At 47.4% G+C, this 19,276-nt stretch overlaps 1 protein-coding gene across 1 annotated transcript in view; it reads right to left on the bottom strand.

The window, feature by feature from the left end:
- The window catches only part of EEIG2 (EEIG family member 2), a 32,529-nt gene extending 13,606 nt beyond the window's left edge, over nt 1-18,923 (bottom strand). The window contains exons 1-2 of the mRNA XM_081112008.1: nt 18,723-18,923; nt 1,839-1,959 (exon numbers count right to left, since the gene is read on the bottom strand). Coding sequence (XP_080968134.1) covers nt 1,839-1,959; nt 18,723-18,859 — 258 coding nt within the window. The 5' untranslated portion in view covers nt 18,860-18,923. The remainder of the gene's footprint in view (nt 1-1,838; nt 1,960-18,722) is intronic.
- Between the last annotated feature and the right edge of the window lie 353 nt (nt 18,924-19,276).

Genomic DNA, 19,276 nt, shown 5'->3' with positions numbered 1-19,276 from the left:
ATTTAGAACTTAAATCTGAAAGCAACAAATGGTGAGAAAACAAGCTAATATTTGATCTATTTGCTGAAGAAATTGCCAAAAAGGTCCCAAACACACTGCAAGAACATTAATCACCAAAGAAAGGTTAAATTTCTTACTTACTTAGTTGAGCATATTAACCATTGTACAAAGACTGTAGTTAATAAGAGTCAAAACCCCCATCCCAGAGACAACCACTGTCATTTAAACATGCCAGACTTGTTATCCTAAATGGGGTTTACAGGACTTCTGAATCTGGGGCTTGATATTCTTCATCAGGTGGGAGGTTCTCAGCCACAACCCCTCTCCGCTCCCTTCAGGGTGCCAATTACACATACGTTAGCCCCTCCACTGCTGTCCAAGTCCCACACTCTTTTCTGTGTATCCCACCCTTTTTCTCTCTGGGATTTACCCTGGATATTTTCTCACGTCTCATTTTCCAGTTTCCCAAAGCTCTCTTCTGTTGTGGTAAACCTGCTGTTAAATATACCTGCTTAGGTTTATCTTCATTTATTTAGCTTTACATTTTAATTATTGTATTTTTTAGTTCTAGAATTTGATTTGTTTTTTATAGTGTCTAGTCCTCTAGTGGAATTCCCCATATTGTTCACTCATTATGTTTATTGTAAAAGTTTATCTCTGATCTTCCCATGCCGATATCTTCCATGGGTCTCTTTTTACTATTTTTTTCCTTTTATTTACTAGAGGTCCAGTGCATGAAATTTGTACAATTGGGGCTGTGTGTCTCCACTCGGCCTGCACCCTCTCACAGTCCGGGACCCCTCAGAGGATGTCCAACTGCCGGCTTAGGCCCAATCCCCCTCTTGTAGTCCAGGATCCCTCGCTCCTTACTGCCCGCCCACTTGCTCCTTACCACTTGGCTCGCGGCTCCTTAGTGCTGCTGCAGAGGCAGGAGAGGCTCCCACCACTGCCGTTGCACTCACCAGCCATGAGCCTGGCTTCTGGCTGAGAGGCACACCCCCTGTGGGAGCGCAGTGACCAACAGGGGGCAGCTCTTGCGTTGAGCATCTGCCCCCTGGTGGTCAGTGCGCATCACTGCAACTGGTTGTTCTGGTCCTTCTGCGGTAATGGTCGCTTAGGCTTTTATTATGTAGATTTTTATTGTTGAATGTTCATTAATTGAACATCAAGCTTTAACTGAGTTAAAAAATCAGTTTTCTAGGGTTTTGGCTGTAAAATGAGCCCTTTCATTCTCTGCCCTATGCACCCGTGTTTTCTGCCTCTGTTTCCCTGGGAAGGAGCGGGACAGAGCATGGCCTCTGCCCTGCGAGCCCTCTCCCTATTTTTTCCTGTTGAGTTCTGGTCATGCCGCCATGCCTCTTGGTATGCATGGTAACTTCTGCGCATGAAGACTTGAAGAAATACTTGGATGCTCAGAGCTATGTGAATTTGGGCAAGTAACAACCTCTCTGAGCCTGCGTTTTCCTGAAACTGGAAAAAATAACACCCACTTTTGGGGTTGTTATTAGACATCATATGTCAAGTCCCTAAAACAATGCCTAACAAAGAAGAAGTAAATGCATAGCAGGAGGTAGACATACACAGCTCCCCGAATCATACAAATAAGGTTAATACTTAGATGTATTTCGAGAGTGAGGTAAGTTTCTTGAATAATATGTTAATTTATAACTTCAGATTCTTCACCCTGGTTTTCACAGTGATTTGAATTTCTGCTGCAAGTGTGAAGGGAAATGGCATGTAACAGCTCTACGGACAAAGCAGAGCTAAATAAAGTGCGTCAGCATGTAGGGGGCTAATTATGGTTCCTGAAAGGGGAGACGAGACGGCTATTTTTATACCTTGCGCACAGACACCCTGTAGATGCAGGGATCCAGGATGCCCGTGGCGGCGCTGGCGCTCATTTTGCACATAAATGAGAACTTCTTCCTCCAGTGAACACAGTTCGCTTGCACCACCTCCCTGAGGAGGAAAAAAAAGAACCAGTTAATGAACTATTATCGATGGCATGACAAAAAGGCACACACACTCTGCCACCCAAGTCTGCAATGCAACAGCGCGATGTTAAATGCCAGTATTTGGAAACAGCCATGAAGCAGACAAATTCCTAACAATGGGATCCGAAAAATCTTTGAAGGTCTTAGTTATCCACAGACACTGGAAAAAGGTGAGTTCACTTATCAATTCAATCTCTAAGTTGGAGCTCCACTATTCATTCATTCAACACACAAGGAATCAGTGTCATGCCCGGGCCACTGAGGCCCAGGCCCAGCTACCAAGTCTTGCCTCCGCTACTTCACAACTATTCCTGAGTGAACCCCTTTCCTGTGTCTGACCACCACCCGAAGCCAGTCCCTCACAGATCCTCTCTGACACACGGCAACAGCCTCCTAAATGGTCCTCGCTCAAACCTACCTTCCTCGCTGCTACCGGAGGATGCCTTCCCGTCTAAAATCCTTCACCGCTTCCCCATATCTGAGAGGATCTGGTCCAAGCCCCTGCCCATCTTTAGTCTCATCTCTCCACCCTTCCTGTCTCATCTGGTGGTTCAGTCCCTCAACAGATCATTTCTGTCACACTATTTCTCATTTGTATACCTTTGTTCATAATGTTTTCTCTTCCATTCCACTTCCCTTATTTACCAGTTTAGCTTTTTTTTTTTTTTAAACCCTCACCTGAGGATATTTTCCCATTGATTTTCAGAGAGAGTGGAAGAGAGAGGAAAAGACAGAGAAAAACATTGATGTGAGAGAAACACATTGATTGGTTGCCTCCTGCACGCGCCCTGACCAACCTAGGTACCTGCCCTTGACCGAAATTGAACCCAGAACCCTTCGGTCTGTAGGCCGATGCTCTATCCACTGAGCCAAACTGGCTAGGACCACCAGTTTAGCTTTAACTCCTTTAGTTTAGTCATTACCTCCTCTAAGAATCTTTCCCAACCCAGCCTGCAGGTGAAGGCCTAGTGTCCCATGTGAGCGATGACCTGGGCGGCCTGGATTCCTTGAATTCCTCAGTGTCTGCCACTCCCCATCCTAGAACATGGTCACCCAGGGAGGGCTGGCAAGACCCGGCTGAATTGGCTTCCCCATCATTCCCTAAGTCCTCATTCCTTAGGATGTCCTAATTTCCTTTTCCCTGCCTTGTTTGTGGCAGATTCTCCTGTAATTACACACAATGTATTTCAAATTAACCAATACTGTAAGTGAATTTTGTTGATGATGGCCTTCATTAACAGGAACTTAAGTAGAAATAGACATGTTAACTTAAATAATCTTCTAGATTTTGTAAAATCAAAATAATAGCTTCGAAATATTAAACAGTATCTCTAAATAAATAAATTTTTCTGTGCCTTTTTGTGATAAAAATCTTTAACACACACACACACACACACACACAGCTATTAGAAAGCTGTCCAAAATACACACACACAAAAAAGTGGCAGTTAGTTCTTGACAATTTGTCATACTGATGGGTTACCATGGAAACAAACTCAGACTTCTTGGCAACTGAGACAAAAGTCACATTAGTAAATGCTTTCCGTTATATGAGTCATCAATTTCCTATGAGCTTTATATGGTTGCTTAACCACTTTCAAGAAACAAAGCAACAGAATATGATTTGTGTTGATATTGTGGAAAGCTAAGTATTTCTAAGATAAAATGACAAAGATGTGGATTGTGAAATACATAAGCAGAGGAATTAAAAGAAGCAAAATGTTGCTATGGTTATTGTTTATGCTTCAAAGGAGCAAAGGAAAATCTAAAAGGTCTTTAGAAAATAAAAGTAATATAAAATAAAATAAAAATTATGGATCTATTTTTGTGACGACTTAGTTACTGTATTAGCAAACTGCAATACTTGGTAGAATAAGAATAACTTGCATATGGATACGCGAGGCACATATCTAAAATTATGCCATGTCTTGGTAATTTGAAGTATTTTTTAAATGTATCTCTATTGTTGAAAGTATTCCAGATGTCCCCCTTTTTCCCTCCATTGACTCCCTCCACCTCACCCCCACCCCCTCCCCAGACCTTCACTGCACTACTGTCTGTGTCCATGGTTATGCATATATGCATATAAGTTCTTTGGTCAATCTCTTCTGGGGGGAAGGGTTGGCCTTCTCTCTGAGATTCATCAGTCTGTTGCCTATTTTTAACTTTTCAGAAATGATGATAAAAAACACTGCTATGAGGAATGCAAGCTGTTCTGCCAGACAACATTACTGCCGGAGGTTAAGAGCTTGTATCCGGAGCCAGTCGTTTGGGTTCAAATCGTGCCTCCGCTACGCGGCAGCTGTCCACTGCACACGTTCCCTAACCTCTCTGAACTTCCGCTTCCTCCTCTGTGAGACGGGGAAGGTGACAGCACCTACGCTCGTGGGGATTTTGGAAAGTCAAGTGAATTATTATACCTGGCGCCTGGAACAGCGCCTGGCTTACCGTGGGTCTCCACAGTAAATGTTAGCAGTTGTTATTATCAAGGACCTAAGCAGTTCTAAGTCCACTTACATTTGTCCTCCAGGGAGAAATAACGGTTACATTTACAAGTACAGAATTTGCTTCCTCATTCATTTATTTTATGGAAGATATAAATTCCTGAGAAAACAAACCTTCGGGAAAGGAGGCAAGACCAAATATTCTAAGACTCTAAGGATAAATCAGATCTAAACAGCGTGGCTCTTAATGACAGTACTAAGGATAAATGGATCTCACACCCCAGAGGCGCTTTTGGCTGGAGGAACCGGGTGAGCGGGTATCAGTCAATGGGAACATCTGAACCTAGGCAGCGTTTCTCTCCCGCATGCGTTCTGCTGGTGGTGGCAGCGAGGGAAACAGCCCCGTGTTGGACGCTTTCCAGCTGAGGAGCCTGAGAGGCGCTCATCAGGATACACAGAGACCTAGAGCTCAAAGGGCGGGGCTGCAGACACAAGCGGAAGCCCTCAGCATGTGCGTGGAGGCCGTGGGGATGGACGGGGCCATTCAGGGAGGTGTGAGCGAGCAGGAGGGAGGAGGGCCGAGTCGAACACCCGGAGGTGCATGAGTGGAAAAGAGGCAGGCACAGGAGACTCACAGCAACAGAGAGAGAAGCAAGGAGTTCATGTTACCATGGAAACCAAACCAGGGAAAAGCCTGCAGAGAGGAATTGCTCAACAACCTGGAATGCGGCAGAGAGGTCAGGTAAGATAAAGGCAGAAAAGCAGCAACCAGGCGGTCACTGGTAACGGTGGCAAGTGCCGTTTCCCTGAAAAGGTGGGGGTGGCAGGCAGGTAACTATGGGAAGTGGAGACTGGGAACACAGACCGGTGTTTTCAAACATTTTAGTAATAAAGGGAGAAAGTGAGGATGGCGGGGGGGGGGGGGGCGGGGGGGCATGCGGTGGAGGGAGGATCTCATTTTAACATGCCTTAGTGCTGCCAGGAAGGAACCGTGAAGAGAAAAAGCCCCCAGCTCTGGCAGGGTGTGCATGCAGGCGCCAGGGGGGACCCTCCCCAAGAATGTCAGCGGGGAAGGCATGCAGACGACAGGTGGGCGCTGGCCTGGACCGGAGATGGGGCTCCTCTGGAGGAAAGACAGGCTCGAACATGGGCAAGTTTGTCAACAGACCACTGTTCACTGCCTACATCGCTTGTTTTGTTGTTTTAAAAAAATATTTTTATTGATTTTAGAGAAGGAGGGAGAGAGAAACATCCATGATGAGAGAGAATCATTGATCGGTTGCCTCCTACACGCCCCCCACTGGGGATCAAGCCTGCAACCCGGGACTCTTCAGTCTGCAGGATGACGCTCTATCCACTGAGCCAGACCAGCTAGGCTTTTATGAAATGTTTTGTAGTATGTTGCTGAATCTATAAAATGGTAGAAAAACTTACTTCAAAGGGTCGTTGGAAAATGAAATATTTAAAGCACTGTGTAAACCGACAGGGTGCTATGAATCAACACTTCTCCCCAAAGCTTTTTCTATGATACATTTCCTGAGTCATGGGGCATAATAATTCCCTTGTTCCCATAAAGTCCTGGGACATTTTCTTTCTTTCATCTGTTTGTTAATCCGCACCCACGGGTATTTTTTCCATTAATTTTTAGAGAGCGAAAGGGAGGGAGGGGGCGGGAGAGAGAGAGAAGCATCGACGTAAGAGAGGCACATTGCTCGGTTGCCCCCCACGTGCCCCAAATGGGGCCAGGGATGGAACCTGCAACCCAGTAGCTGCCCTTGACTGGGAATGGGACCCGCAGCCCTTTGGTGCGTGGGCCGACCCTCTAACCACTGAGCTACACGGGCCCGGGGCAGGGTCATTTCCTACGTATACCTGAGTTGCCTTGTAACTGAAGGACACAGAGAGCAAGAGAAAGGGGCTGGCACGCGGGTTCGCTGTGTGCTCTGGGGCACTCCTCCTCTGGTATTTGACCGGGGCAGTCACTGGAAGGGATCGGAGGACGGGTCCTGTACAGTGACGAGAAGTCGTCACTTCCAGGGGACACGGCCAGGCTGCCAAGACCCATTTGGAGACACAGATAAGGAGGGAGGACCGCAGAATGCTCACATTCCTGAGATGGGGAGTGAAATGAGTGGAACCCGACAAAATAGCACGAGAGAAAGAAAACACAAAAAAACAAAAGAGCACAAGAATACTTATTACTCGCCGCCTGGTGAAGGCTCTGGTCAGGCTGTCTCGGTTATTATCCTTAAAGTAATTGTAATGACAGGACCATGAGGAAAAAGCATGGAAAGGAAGAGAATTAAAGCCAAAGGCTCAGCACCACAGTCTGCTGTGAAGGCAGGTCCAGGAACAGCCTGGAAGGGGTGTGCGCAGCGGCGAAAGCGTGAGATCACGGGCTGGATTTCAGGGCCGCACTGAGCAGCCGCCACGCTGGGGCGCGTGCTGAGGGGCGCAGGTCCGCGGGGCGCTGTGCTGACCTGGGGCAGTCGGTGTGGCCTTCAGGTGTGTGCATCACCAGTGCCCAGCTCGGCATGTCCGATGCCCCCCCTCACAGGGGAGGAAACCGGTGGCAGCAGAGGAGGCAGTCAGACAAGGCAGCAGACACTGAAAACAGCCTGGCGATAGTTCTGCGTGCTGGTTTTCTAGGGGCTACCTTGGCAAAGGAGCTCTCAGGGTCCCTTTTACGACCAGCTGGCACCAACTTCCAGTTTCGGAAATGAGGAAATGGCAGCCCTGCAGTCATTAATGACCGAGTTCCTGGTGCTCCGGGAAGTCTTGCACTTCATTGTTGTGATGAGAACTGTATATAACTGCAAATGCACAGTATCTGTATTACTAACTTAACGATTGGCTTTATTTTTCCTTTAATACAGATGCATTGATAGAAATTATAAAGGTAGCCCTGGCTGATGTGGCTAAACCGTTACACGTTGGCTCACGCACCAAAGGGTTGTGGGTTCAATTCCCAGTGAAGGGCACTTACCTGGCTTGTGGGTACCTTCCCTGCCCCTGGTCGGGGAGCCTGCGGGATTCAACCAGTTGATGTGTCTCTCTTACATCAATGTCTCTCTCTCTCTCTCTCCCCCTCCCTCCCTTCCATTCCCTCTGAAAAACAATGGGGAAAATATTCTCAGGTGAAGATTAACAAAAAATAAATAAACAAGAAATTATAAAGGTAATTTGTGGTTGCTTATATAAGGTTCTCTACTAATGTGGTGTACGAGCAAAATTTTGGAACCAATTCCCTTCTTTTGCAAGGATTACGAACAGTCTTTTCCTGCTCCCTTCCTGGGGCTGTTATTTCTGAAACGAACACGGAAGAAGCAGTGATGACCACGGGGCGGTCCCAGTGAGATAGTCATCTGAGCTTTCAGGAAGCCATTCCCTCGGGAGTGACCGAAGTGGGAAGACCCTCATGTCCAGGACGGTACCCAGAGGTGACACCTTTAGAAACACACTACCTTGGCAGATCCTGAACCGGCCTCCAAAGGGAGCCACCGGGGAGAAAATGCGAACAGCTTCGTATTTAGCCATTGGCACCAGAGAATTCCCAGAAATCGCTGCTGAAATGGGGCTGCCGTCTGGAACAGGAAACATATAAAGTTCTGACGAGGAAGAAAACGCCGCTAAGTGAGTTCATTTGAATGCTATGCGACTGATGACTCACTAAAGCGAAACGAAGCAAACACGTCAAGTCCACAATCAATACTATGGGCAGTTCCTGGTCTCGCGGAGATGAAATGCGCTGGGGGTGGGAGCTGGTTTCTAAGCCACATGCTTGGCAACACCACTGAATTAGGAAAAGCCTGAGGAATTTCTTCTAAAACCGTAAGCAGGTTCCAGACGGAACAGAATGTTTTTTCTCCGTAAGACGACAGAAAGGTAGACCTTCAGGCATGTGTCTGTTTTAGATTCACATCTCTATTGTATCTTACACTATTCCTTCACCCCACCCTACAGTCATGTCCAAGTCTCTATCCTAAAAATAATACACGAAGTCAAACTGCTGTTGTTTGTCCTGCTTCCCCGCTTTTACCTAGTTCTACTTTGCCCCTTCTTTTTATTTTTATTATTGGTTAATCCTCTCCTGAGGATATTTTCTATTGATTGTTAGGGAGAGTGGAAGAGAGAGGGAAAGACAGAGAAGAACATCGATGCATCGATTGGCTGCCTCCCCACGAGACCCGATCAGGGCCTGGGCTGGGGAGGAGCCTGTAACCAAGGTATGTACCCTTGACCGGAATCGAACCTGGGACCCCTTGGTCCACTGCTCTAGCCACTGAGCCAAACCAGCCAGGGCTACTTTGCCCCTTCTTTTCATGAACAAACTTCCCAAATTGAGGACAATCACGCAATGCTTCGGCTGCTCACTCACTAACCATTTGAAACCTGCTCTTCCTCCTGAAAACAACCCTCTCAAGGTCACCACTGGACAGCCACATGCAAAGACAAACCTGGCCTGGGCCTCCAGCTTATGCCACACACAAAGGCTAACACAACTTGGACTCAAGGCTTGAATGTAAGCACTGAAACCACACACCTCCCCTGCAACTTGATGTCAGTCTTGGTCACGCTGTTTTTCTTTGACACCAAAAGCAAAGGCTTGAGCACCGGATCTCTGGCTCTGGCACACTCTTTCTCTCCTAGTTAAGGTCACCCGGAAGTCCCTGTTCTTCCATCTCCCTCTCCCTTCACCCCAACACCTGCAATCACACTGCAAGTAACCTAACGCCCTAGACTCGGAGTTCTTTGTCCTCCACTCTCTTCCCACCTCCAGGAACACCCACACCTGGGCTTGGCAGCTCTCAAGCCCTAACATCCACTCTCTGAGCACATGTCCTACCCCATCAAGGCTGGCACACACACCTTTCACGTGAGAGATTCCTTCCTCTCCCAACCATTCTCTATTTTCCCACTTTATCTTCCTGGCCTGGTTTCTCCCTGACTGACTCCTTAAATCCCTTTCTCATCAACGCTTCATTCCCTTGTCTCTTTGGCCTCTCCCCCTACAAACTAAATTCTAAGCCTGAATTGACCCCACCACCCGTTCTCCCCCATCTCAGACCCAGGAGCACTGCCTGAGGAAGACGCATGAGCATGCTGGGGTTGGAATCGACTAAGAGAATGGTGAAGAGGCAGGAAAAGGAGGGAGGGCCAAGCAGACAGACATGCACACACATTCGGCTGGTAGAAGCTGACCGGCTTTGGCTGACACCGGAGGGTTAGGAAGAGCAGTATCAGGAAATAAAATGTGAAGGCCTGACGAGTCATCTAAGTTGCCTCTCCTTCTAATGCAGGAGACCATTCCTGACAAATGGACAAGGCACCGAGGGAGCCTCTCAGTGTGATCCTGCACACTATCCGGGTGCTCTGCCTGTTACATCTAACGCTATGCTGAACAGAACATGCCTTCTTTAACATCTTCCCCAGCAGCCTATTCCCTCCTTATGGGGCACATCTGGATGTGTGACCTTAAACAAGTTATGTTGCTTTTCTGGGGATCGACTTTCTTATCTCTAAAAAAGAGGTGTGGCCCAGTTAGCGTGGCTCAGTGATTGAACATCAACCTCTGAACCAGGAAATCAAAGTTCAATTCCCAGTCGGAGCACACGCCCGGGTTGTGGGTTCGATCCCCAGTGTGGGGCGTGCAGGAGGCAGCCAAACAATGATCTCTCTCATCATTGATGTTTCTCTCTCTTTCTCCCCCCCTTCCCCTCTGAAATCAATAAAAAAATATATTTTAAAAAATAAACAGATAAAAGAGAGGCGTGGCAGAGGCTGAGTGTCCCCTGACATCTGTCCTCCCCTCTCTTTACTGTCACTGAATCTTTCTCTGAGCACATGGACACCCAGCATAGACTACACTTCTCAGCTGTTCTTGGGGTGGATGTGGCCTTGTGCTTGCGTTCAGGTCAATGAACTGTGAGCAAAGGGACTTCCCCTTCCCCTCTCCTCCTTGCCAGAGGCTGGAATTCGGATGTGGGTGAGTTCCTGCAGATGAGAACAATAAGCACCCTGGCATGACAGGGCCACGGGACAAGAGTCGGCCCCTGACTACTTGACGGAGCACAGCCCCGCATCAGCTTGCACTTCGAGAGAGAAAAAAACTCCTATCTCATTTAAGCCACTTACTGATTTTTAATAACGTATGTTACAGCATGTGGCATATATCCTAACCCAATAGGAGGTAACATCTCTATAAAAGAGATTTTGTAAGAATTAAATGAAATTAGGAATGTAAAATATAGATAATATAAGCTCATTTTTTAGTATTTAAAAAACCACCATCTTCTCTCTTGAGACTCACCTTAGACCCTCTTATTGACATAATTCAGGATTCCCCAGAATCTGAATGCAATGCCCTGGATCTCTATCTGATAATACCCCTCAAAGGCCGACACCCCAAATTGAACACGGGGAAGTGTATACAGTTCTATGTACACAGCTTATAAAGAATTGTAAATTGGATTCTTCTAAAATTAACTTTCACTGATAATCTTAGAAAGAATTACAAGTGTACACAGAACAGTATATACTTCCGCATATGATTCCCATATATTTAATTTTGGGATCGCTGTGTATTTATCATCCTTAGCAAAGCTACAATAGATCTTTTCTCCCAATATCTGCATGCTTTCAAGAAATATTTATAAACTGCCTACTGTGCAAGGTTTGGTGGCACAAAAACTTACTGGTGTAAAATGGCATGACTATAATTTTTACAAAGTAGTTATCCAGGGATGGAGCCTGAGTTTTGAGGACTTATTATTGGAAAGTCACACCTTGAAAAAAAAGTCGCTGCCTGTGAGTACTATTTTTCTTATTTTTCACATACAATAACTTCAGGGGAAATCTAAAGGGGCCAGGTCTCGTGACTTGTCTAGTGGTGTAAAATAATGACGGATGTGCATAAAACTTGGCTATAAGGATGCTCACTGTAGCATGTTTGTGAAACAGTACGATCCCATTTTGGTTTTTGAAAAAAAAGTATGTGGTGTGTGTAAGTGTGTGTGTGTGTGTATGTGTGTGTGTGCATATATATATATATATATATATATACTGTATATGGATCAATAAAGACTCCTAGGTTATATACCAAAATATTAATAATCATGATTATCTCTAGTTGGTTCATTTCTATGCAATTTTTGTCCTTTTCGTTTTGCTTTCATATTTTCTAAGTTTCCTACATGAATCTATATTGCTCTTGCAATAAGGAGACAGGTTATTAAAAGGAAGTACATGATGTGCAGTGAACTAAAATCTTGAGAACATGAGCACATTCTCTGGCCAAAGACAAGAAAGAAATCCCTTCAGCTTGTTTATAAAGTAGAAGAGCCGATACACAGATGTGCTCATCTGTTTCCCGGACACTCCCTGGATTCCCATGGGTTTTTGCACAAGCCCACGTGAGCCTAGAAGAGTATTCAATTTCGGGCACCAAATAAGATGGACAACATAAGGCAAACTTGGGAAGACCCCAAAATTCAGGAAATTTTTCTTATTATTCCTTTTATGACAGCAGACCAGAAATTAAACCTGTTCTAACAGTCTTAATAAACCTAAAAATGCATTGAACACTTTTACAAAGAAAGAGCGCTTTGAAAAGATTTAATAATGTAACATTCTGTCTTTGACAGTTCTCCAAAGCTTTTCATTAGGCAATAATTTGCCTTCAGTTTACTACAATTGAAGAATGTGTTTTCTGAATGTTTTTCTTGTTGTTAAGCCTTGCCCAAGGATATTTTTCCACTGATTTTTAGGGAGAGTGGAAAGTGAGGGAAAGACAGAAACACTGATGTGAGAGAAACACATTAATTGGTTGCCTCTGGCATGAGCCCAACCAGGACCTGGGTTGTGGAGGAGCCTGCAACCAAGGTATGTGCCCTTGACCAGAATCGAACCCGGGACCCTTTGGTCTATAAGCCAACGCTCCATCCACTGCGCCAAACCAGCTAGGGAGTTTTCTGAATGTTTTATTAACTATGGTAAAATCTGATTACTTTAGCAACATTTATTAAAATTAATCCCTTGCCCTGACCGGTTTGGCTCAGTAGATAGAGCGTCGGCCTGAGGACTGAAGGGTCCCAGGTTCGATTCCGGTCAAGGGCATGTACCTTGGTTGCGGGCACATCCCCAGTAGGGAGTGTGCAGGAAGCAGCCGAATCGATGTTTCTCTCTCATTGATGTTTCTAACTCTCTACTCCTCTCCTTCTCCCTTCCTCTCTGCAAAAATAATAATAATAATAATAATAATAATAATTAATCCCTTGTAGTCTTTATATTTTTTCTAACCTCTTCCTTGGAATACCTTCCCAGGAGACACTGGATCCTTCTAAAATTAACTTTCACTAATATGTTTAAGAAGGCAAAACAGGACACTGGTATAATATTGTATGCCAACTGTCATTGAAAAATAAATTAAAAATAAATAAGTAAATAAAAGGGTAAGATGGTGTAAGGGAATTCTAGAGGGAAAGTTCAGGAAGTAGGCTTACTTACAACAGACCACAATCTTAATACACAATAACTATTCTCACCAGGCTGTCACCTCCACATAGCATGTTAAATACATAACTCACCGCCTCATCTCCTCCCCAATATATTACAGTCCCTCAACGAAGCAAAAGAAAGCCAAATGCATATAAGCATAACCAGTGGACATAAGACATTGGGGGATAGGGGAGGATAGGGGACTGTCTAGGGCGGGGGGATAAAATGGACACATATGTAATACCCTTTGTAATACTTTAAGCAATAAATTAAAAAAAAAAAAAAAAAGAAAGCCAAGATGCTTCTGGACTTTGTGACTGTCATGTCATCAAGCCATTGGTCACGGCATTATCATTTCACCAGCCACTTGCAGAGAGACCTCCAGTACAGGTTCTTATTAGCTCCTGCCTAGGTTATTTTAAAAGACTCCTAATTTGTCCCCCCATTTTAATCCAGCCCCATTCGAATCCAAAGAACATCAGCACACCAGCCAGCTTAAGTACTGCTATGATGGACACTGCTGTAATTAACTAGCTATTAATAACAGGAAAGGAGCAAAGGGAAAGCCAGACATTGTAGGCTGTTCCCTATAAAACATTGTGGGAAGGGGACTGGACAAAGGGAAGAGAAGTAAAGTTGGGGTAACCTGGAAGGTGCTGCCTGTCAATCACACCTGGGACAGAGATGTAGGCCAGAATGGGCGTGGCCACGGCAAGGGCAGAAGTTGTGGGACACATAACCCCCAAACAAAGGTTCACTCTTGTGCTCGTGGCTCTTTTGGGACTCCTGGGACCCTGGGTTTGTGGGTTCTTTGCTCCTGCTTCCCTGCATTCGCCCCACACAGCCATGTGGACCCACAGGCAGTGGACTAAGGGACAGTGATGCTGCACTGGGCCCGGCTCCAACATGGTAAGGAAACTCTAGACCAGTGGTTCTCAACCTTCCTAATGCCGCCACCCTTTAATACAGTTCCTCATGTTGTGGTGACCCCCAATTTCATTGTTACAAATTGAACATAATTAAAGCATAGTGATTAATCACAAAAACAACATGTAATTATATATGTGTTTTCCGATGGTCTTAGGAGACCTCTGTGAAAGGGTCGTTTGACCCCCAAAGGGGTCGCGACCCACAGGTTGAGAACCGCTGCTCTAGACACTGGCTTTGCTTCTAGCCGTACTGAAACCCCAGCTATAATTCTATGACTGGACTAAGGGAAATGGGACTTTAGAAACCCAGGGATTTAACTCCACAAAAAATAAAACTTTCTACCATAACTCACCCTCCCATGGGGGACTCCGGAAATGCTCATTCCAGTGGCACCCCAAGAACCCCACTCCCACTAGCAACAGGGAAAGACGAGGCACATTTTCCACTGATAACATAATCACATTACAGTTTACTGCAAGGATCTTAGATGAACTCTTACCTACGAGCAGGGGAGAGTAAACTGTACAATGACATTCTACGTCTTTGTCTTCTGCTCTGTTCAGTGGGAACTCTGCAAGCAGCTGACCAGCTCCCATTGGTGACTAGCTCCAGCTGCCCCCGTCAGTGGAAATTCATCCTCCCGGCATGCTCCCCAGAAAGGCTGGTAGGTTTTCAGTAACCATTACTGTTGTAAATAAACTCTTTAGCTTCAGAATTTCAACACTCACATATTGTCCGATCCATTGATCTGGCACTAAATCCTTCTGTCTCCTGTTGTCAACAATTACCCGTCACCTATGATCCAAATTAATCAAATAGAGATAATTCCTTACAGACCTTTATATTTGCTGTACTTCTCACAGCCCTTGACAGATGCTAGAAACTGGATAAATTAGCAATATTAGGTGAAAAATGGGTAAGCAGCATCTTGAGCTTTTGCACAAATCTATATATATAAAAGTCTAAGCAACCAAATGACTGGTCGCTATGACATGCACTGACCACCAGGGGAGCAGACACTCAACGCAGGAGCTGCCCCCTGGTGGTGAGTGCACTCCCACAGCCAACATCCCACAGCGAGCCAACCTCCCGCAGTCCCTCTCCTCCTCCCCCCTGCCAGCCCTGATCGGCCCCAATCGGTCCCGATCGCTGGCCAGGTCGAGGGACCCCACCTGTGCACGAATTGGTGCACTGGGCCTCTAGTATATTTATAATTTCCTAGGAACCTCTAAGGTTTTTCTCTAACAAAATAAATTACTTTTTTATGTAGGCTCATGCATTCAGGGTCCCCAAGACCTCTCCCAGGTTCATTGATCCAGCAGGAAGACTTCTAGGACTCAGCATACAGTCAGACTCATGTCTAAGATTTGCTACAATAAAAGGAATCAAGCAGAATCGGCACATGGGGCAAAGTCCTGAGAAACCAAGTGCCAGCTTCTGAGAGTCCTCTCCCAGCGGAGTCACCGGAACACAATCTCTCCAGCATCCAATTGTGACACATGCGCTCTCCCAAGGAAGCTTGTTAGAGACATGGCGCCTAACGCTTTTTTTTTTTTTTTTTTTTTAGGGCTATTTACAAAGGCACCCTCTGCCTAGCACAACTCAAAATCCCGGACCCTGAGGAAGTATTCAGGGCAAATCACACTGCAGTCTAGGCAAAGCGAGCCACTCTGAGGTTTAACACCAAATCAGTGTAGGAACTGCTGTCCATTCATGTTCTCAGGTGCCTGCAAAAACAGTGCAAGCAGCCTTTTCTAAGGAAAGTGGTTTTGGGCCTGCAATGTAGTTCATCTTCTATATATGGGAGAAATATGACAGTTGTGAACTATATTTGATTTATGAGACAAAGAAAGTGATTTTAAAAAATTAAAATATAGCATTTAATTACTGATGCACTGTCTAGACTGGCACCTAGGGATGAAAATGATGCAATTCTTAAATCATGCACATCCTCTCGGTATTTTGGGTTTTCTTTTTCCCTTGTAAAACGAGGTACACTATTCAAACCTAAACTTTCATAGTTGGCAGGATAAGGGAAGTAAGTGGAACATCTAGATTCTGGAAACAAACCCTCTGGGCCAAGCTCCCGGTGTTCTCTGTGAGCGTTAACTGGGTGCCAGTGCACCGGGGGCTGCTTTAGGTAAGTGATCTTACAAAACCCTTCCAGTAAGCCCCTCCGGCCAGTGGTGGTTTCTAGTTTACAAATGGGAGCTTCGGGAGACTAAGTCACCACCCAGGTCTCCCACGGCAGAGCTAGGTTTTAGGCGAACATCCACCTAATTCCAAACCTTCGCTCTTAGCTTTACCCCAACCACCTCTACCTCGCAAGGCACAGGCTCCTTATCATGGATCATTTCCCTCCAAACTAAACGGGGTTTTTTGTTTGGTTGGTTGGTTATACAGAGCACTATTCTTAACCTTTCTGACTTTGGTTAAAGTCAAAATTTCAGTTGAAAGAGGAAGGGGTTCAGTTGAACCCAGATCCTCCCTCACCTTTTCCCTTTCCAACACATGCAAATTACAAATCAAATTATACCCCTGGCTTGTTCAGACCATTAGGAACCTCCCAACTCAGCAGAGCACACAGTTTTCTCCTTTATCCGGCACAAATCTGTTTGAGATTAGTATCAGAATCTTGGCATTTCACTGACCAGATGTGGGGACCTTGGGAAAGTTAGTTATGCTTTCTGAGCCTGTTTATTCATCCACAAAATGGGAACCCCTAGATCAGTGATGGCGAACCTTTAGAGATTGGCGTGTCAGCATTTTGAAAAACCCTACCTTAACTCTGGTGCCGTGTCACATATAGAAATTTTTTGATATTTGCAACCATAGTAAAACAAAGACTTATATTTTTGATATTTATTTGATATATTTAAATGTCATTTAACAAAGAAAAATCAACCAAAAAAATGAGTTCGCGTGTCACCTCTGACACGTGTGTCATAGGTTCGCCATCACTGCCCTAGATCATGGGCTTGCTGTGAGAATGAAGTAAGATAGCATATTTAAAGGGCCCAGACTATACATGATTACCTACATCAGAATAACTGATGTGAGAGAAGCAAGCCAAATCAATAACCTGAGGGAGGAAGGAGGTGGTAGGGAAGGACCCTGACCACCAGGTGTCCCCACTGGCCCAGAAGGCCTGTCTAAAAGCCAGAAGCACAGGTGGCTGCAGCAAAACAGGGTAAGGTGCCGGGGAAGACTATCACTTGCACCTACAGGACATTCAAGAATTGACTTGGCTTTTCAACACCTTCACAGCTGACACAACATTTGCCGCACCATTCTAGGTCACACTGTTCTCTCACCTGTGCTAAAGATGACTGCAGTATAATTATTTAGCTGACTAGCCACAAATTTGTCAGAACAGTTTAATTTTAAAAACTATCCTCAGCTGACCATGGTTTTTATTTGTTTTTAAGTTGATTTCAGAGAGGAAGGGAGAGGTAGAGAGAGATAGAAACATCAATGATGAGAGAGTCGGCTGTCTCCTGCATGCCCCCTCCTGGGGATGGAGCCCACAACCCACGCATGTGCCCTTGACTGGAATCGAACCCGGGGCCCTTCAGTCCACAGGCCGCCTGCTCTATCCACCCAGCCAAACCAGCCAGGGCTGACCATGTTTTAATTCTGAGAATCAACAGTGCTTCATCTTTGGCTTCGGCCAACGACGCATTACAATTTCTGGCTTCCGAAGGCTTCACTATTGCCACGGCAGACAATTTTCTGGCCTCAATTCCACAATCTATTGACATGATGTCCTTTATGTTATTAATAGGATGGCAGATAAAAGGGAAGCAGGGTATTTTTAGGGTAAAAATAAAGTCTATGAACAGTAAATTTAGGCAAAAGAAGCATTAATTATTAACCTTTTTTCCTTGATCGCAGGAACTTAAAAGTTGGTTTTTTAAATGCTGTACATGTTCTGTTTCCTCCAGGAACACTAGCTTAGGGTAAACCTGTTAACGTACGAGAAGCCCTGAAATTACTCAAGAGCGACTCCTGACTTGCTTCTGCAGCTGCCAACGCCTGTCCCCGAGGCGCGGGGGTTCCTTCCACAGCGGGGGCGGGTCTGGGCCCTGGCCCCGGCTCTGGGTCCTCACCCCGGGGGCCCCTGGTGGCCACTTGGAGGGGGTGGTCCTTCAGGGGCCGGCAGCGCAGAGCTGGAGCACAGACTGCGCCCGCCCGGCCCGGGAGAGCACCTGCCCCCAGCGCGGCGCGACCGGGCCCGGCCCTGGGCTCCGGGGCCGGGAAGCCCCCGGGAGGAGTCAGGCTCAGCACGGGCTGCGGTCGGCGCCGCCGCTCTCAGAGCCCAAGCACTCGGGGTCATTTCTGTGAGTTTCAACAGCAGCCCAAGTTCCACGCTGCGTTTCGCAAACATGGAAACGTCTTAACAGAAACCAGCCCGAGCCGGTTTGGCTCAGTGGATAGAGCGCCGGGTCCCAGGTTCAATCCCGTTCAAGGGCACAAGCCCGGGCTGTGGGATCGATCCCGGGTGGGGGGTGTGCAGGAGGCAGCCGATCAGTGGTTCTCTCTCATCATTTACTAGTATGTTTCTCTCTCTCCCTCTCCCTTCCTCTCTGAAATCAATAAAAAGGAGAGAGAGAGAGGGAGAGAGACAGAGAGAGAGAGACCAGGGCATCCTCATCCTCGGCCAGCGCTCGCCTCCCGAGAGAACGGAGCGGACCCCGGGAGCACCTGGGCTCGGGAGCCCGGAGGAGCCCGGCGGGCTCTGCAGAGCGATGCCCGGCAGCCGCGGGCAGGACGGTCCCCGGAGGGGCGCTCCCGAGGCCGCCGCGCTCGGGGGAGGCCGGGCCGGGGTGCGGGCCTCCGGGGCTCCGCGGGCGCCTACCTGGGGGACTCGGCGCTGAAGCTGCCGCCGTCCAGCAGCCGCATCTTGCAGAAGAGGACGCCGTTGACGAAGGGCACGGAGGAGAGCTCGTCGAGCTCGAAGTCCACCTTAAACTTGAACTTCTTCTTCTTCATCATCCTGAGCGCCAGGCGCCGGCGGGCGGGGGGCGGGGGCGGCCCCAGGGGGCGCGCGGGCCGCCAGCGCGTCAGCTCGGCCGGACCCCAGGCCCGCGCGGCCCCATGACCGAGGCGGCGAGCGGCGCGCGGGGGCGCGGCGAGCGGGCGCCGCGGGATGGCGGGGAGCGGGGCCGGGGCCGCGGCCGGCGCCTCGGGCCGCAGTCCGGGCCGGGGCGCGCCGCGGGTCGCCGGGGCGGTGGGCGCCGTGTCGGTGCGCTGCTCGCCGCTCGCCGCCGCCCGTCTGAGACCCGGGAGGCGACGCTCCGGGAACCGCCGCTCCTCGGGCCCCGGGCGCCCCCAGCGGCGGCGGCGAGCGGCGCAGCTCCTGGCGGAAGCGGGGGGCCGAGCGAGGAAATGGGGGGCGGGCGGCGCTCCGCC

The sequence above is a fragment of the Myotis nattereri genome, assembly GCF_964212035.1.
Source record: "Myotis nattereri genome assembly, chromosome: 18".
NCBI classification, from domain to species: Eukaryota; Metazoa; Chordata; class Mammalia; order Chiroptera; family Vespertilionidae; genus Myotis; species Myotis nattereri.
The sequence above is the reverse complement of the archived record's forward strand: the minus strand, read 5'-3'. Positions and strand labels throughout refer to the sequence as shown.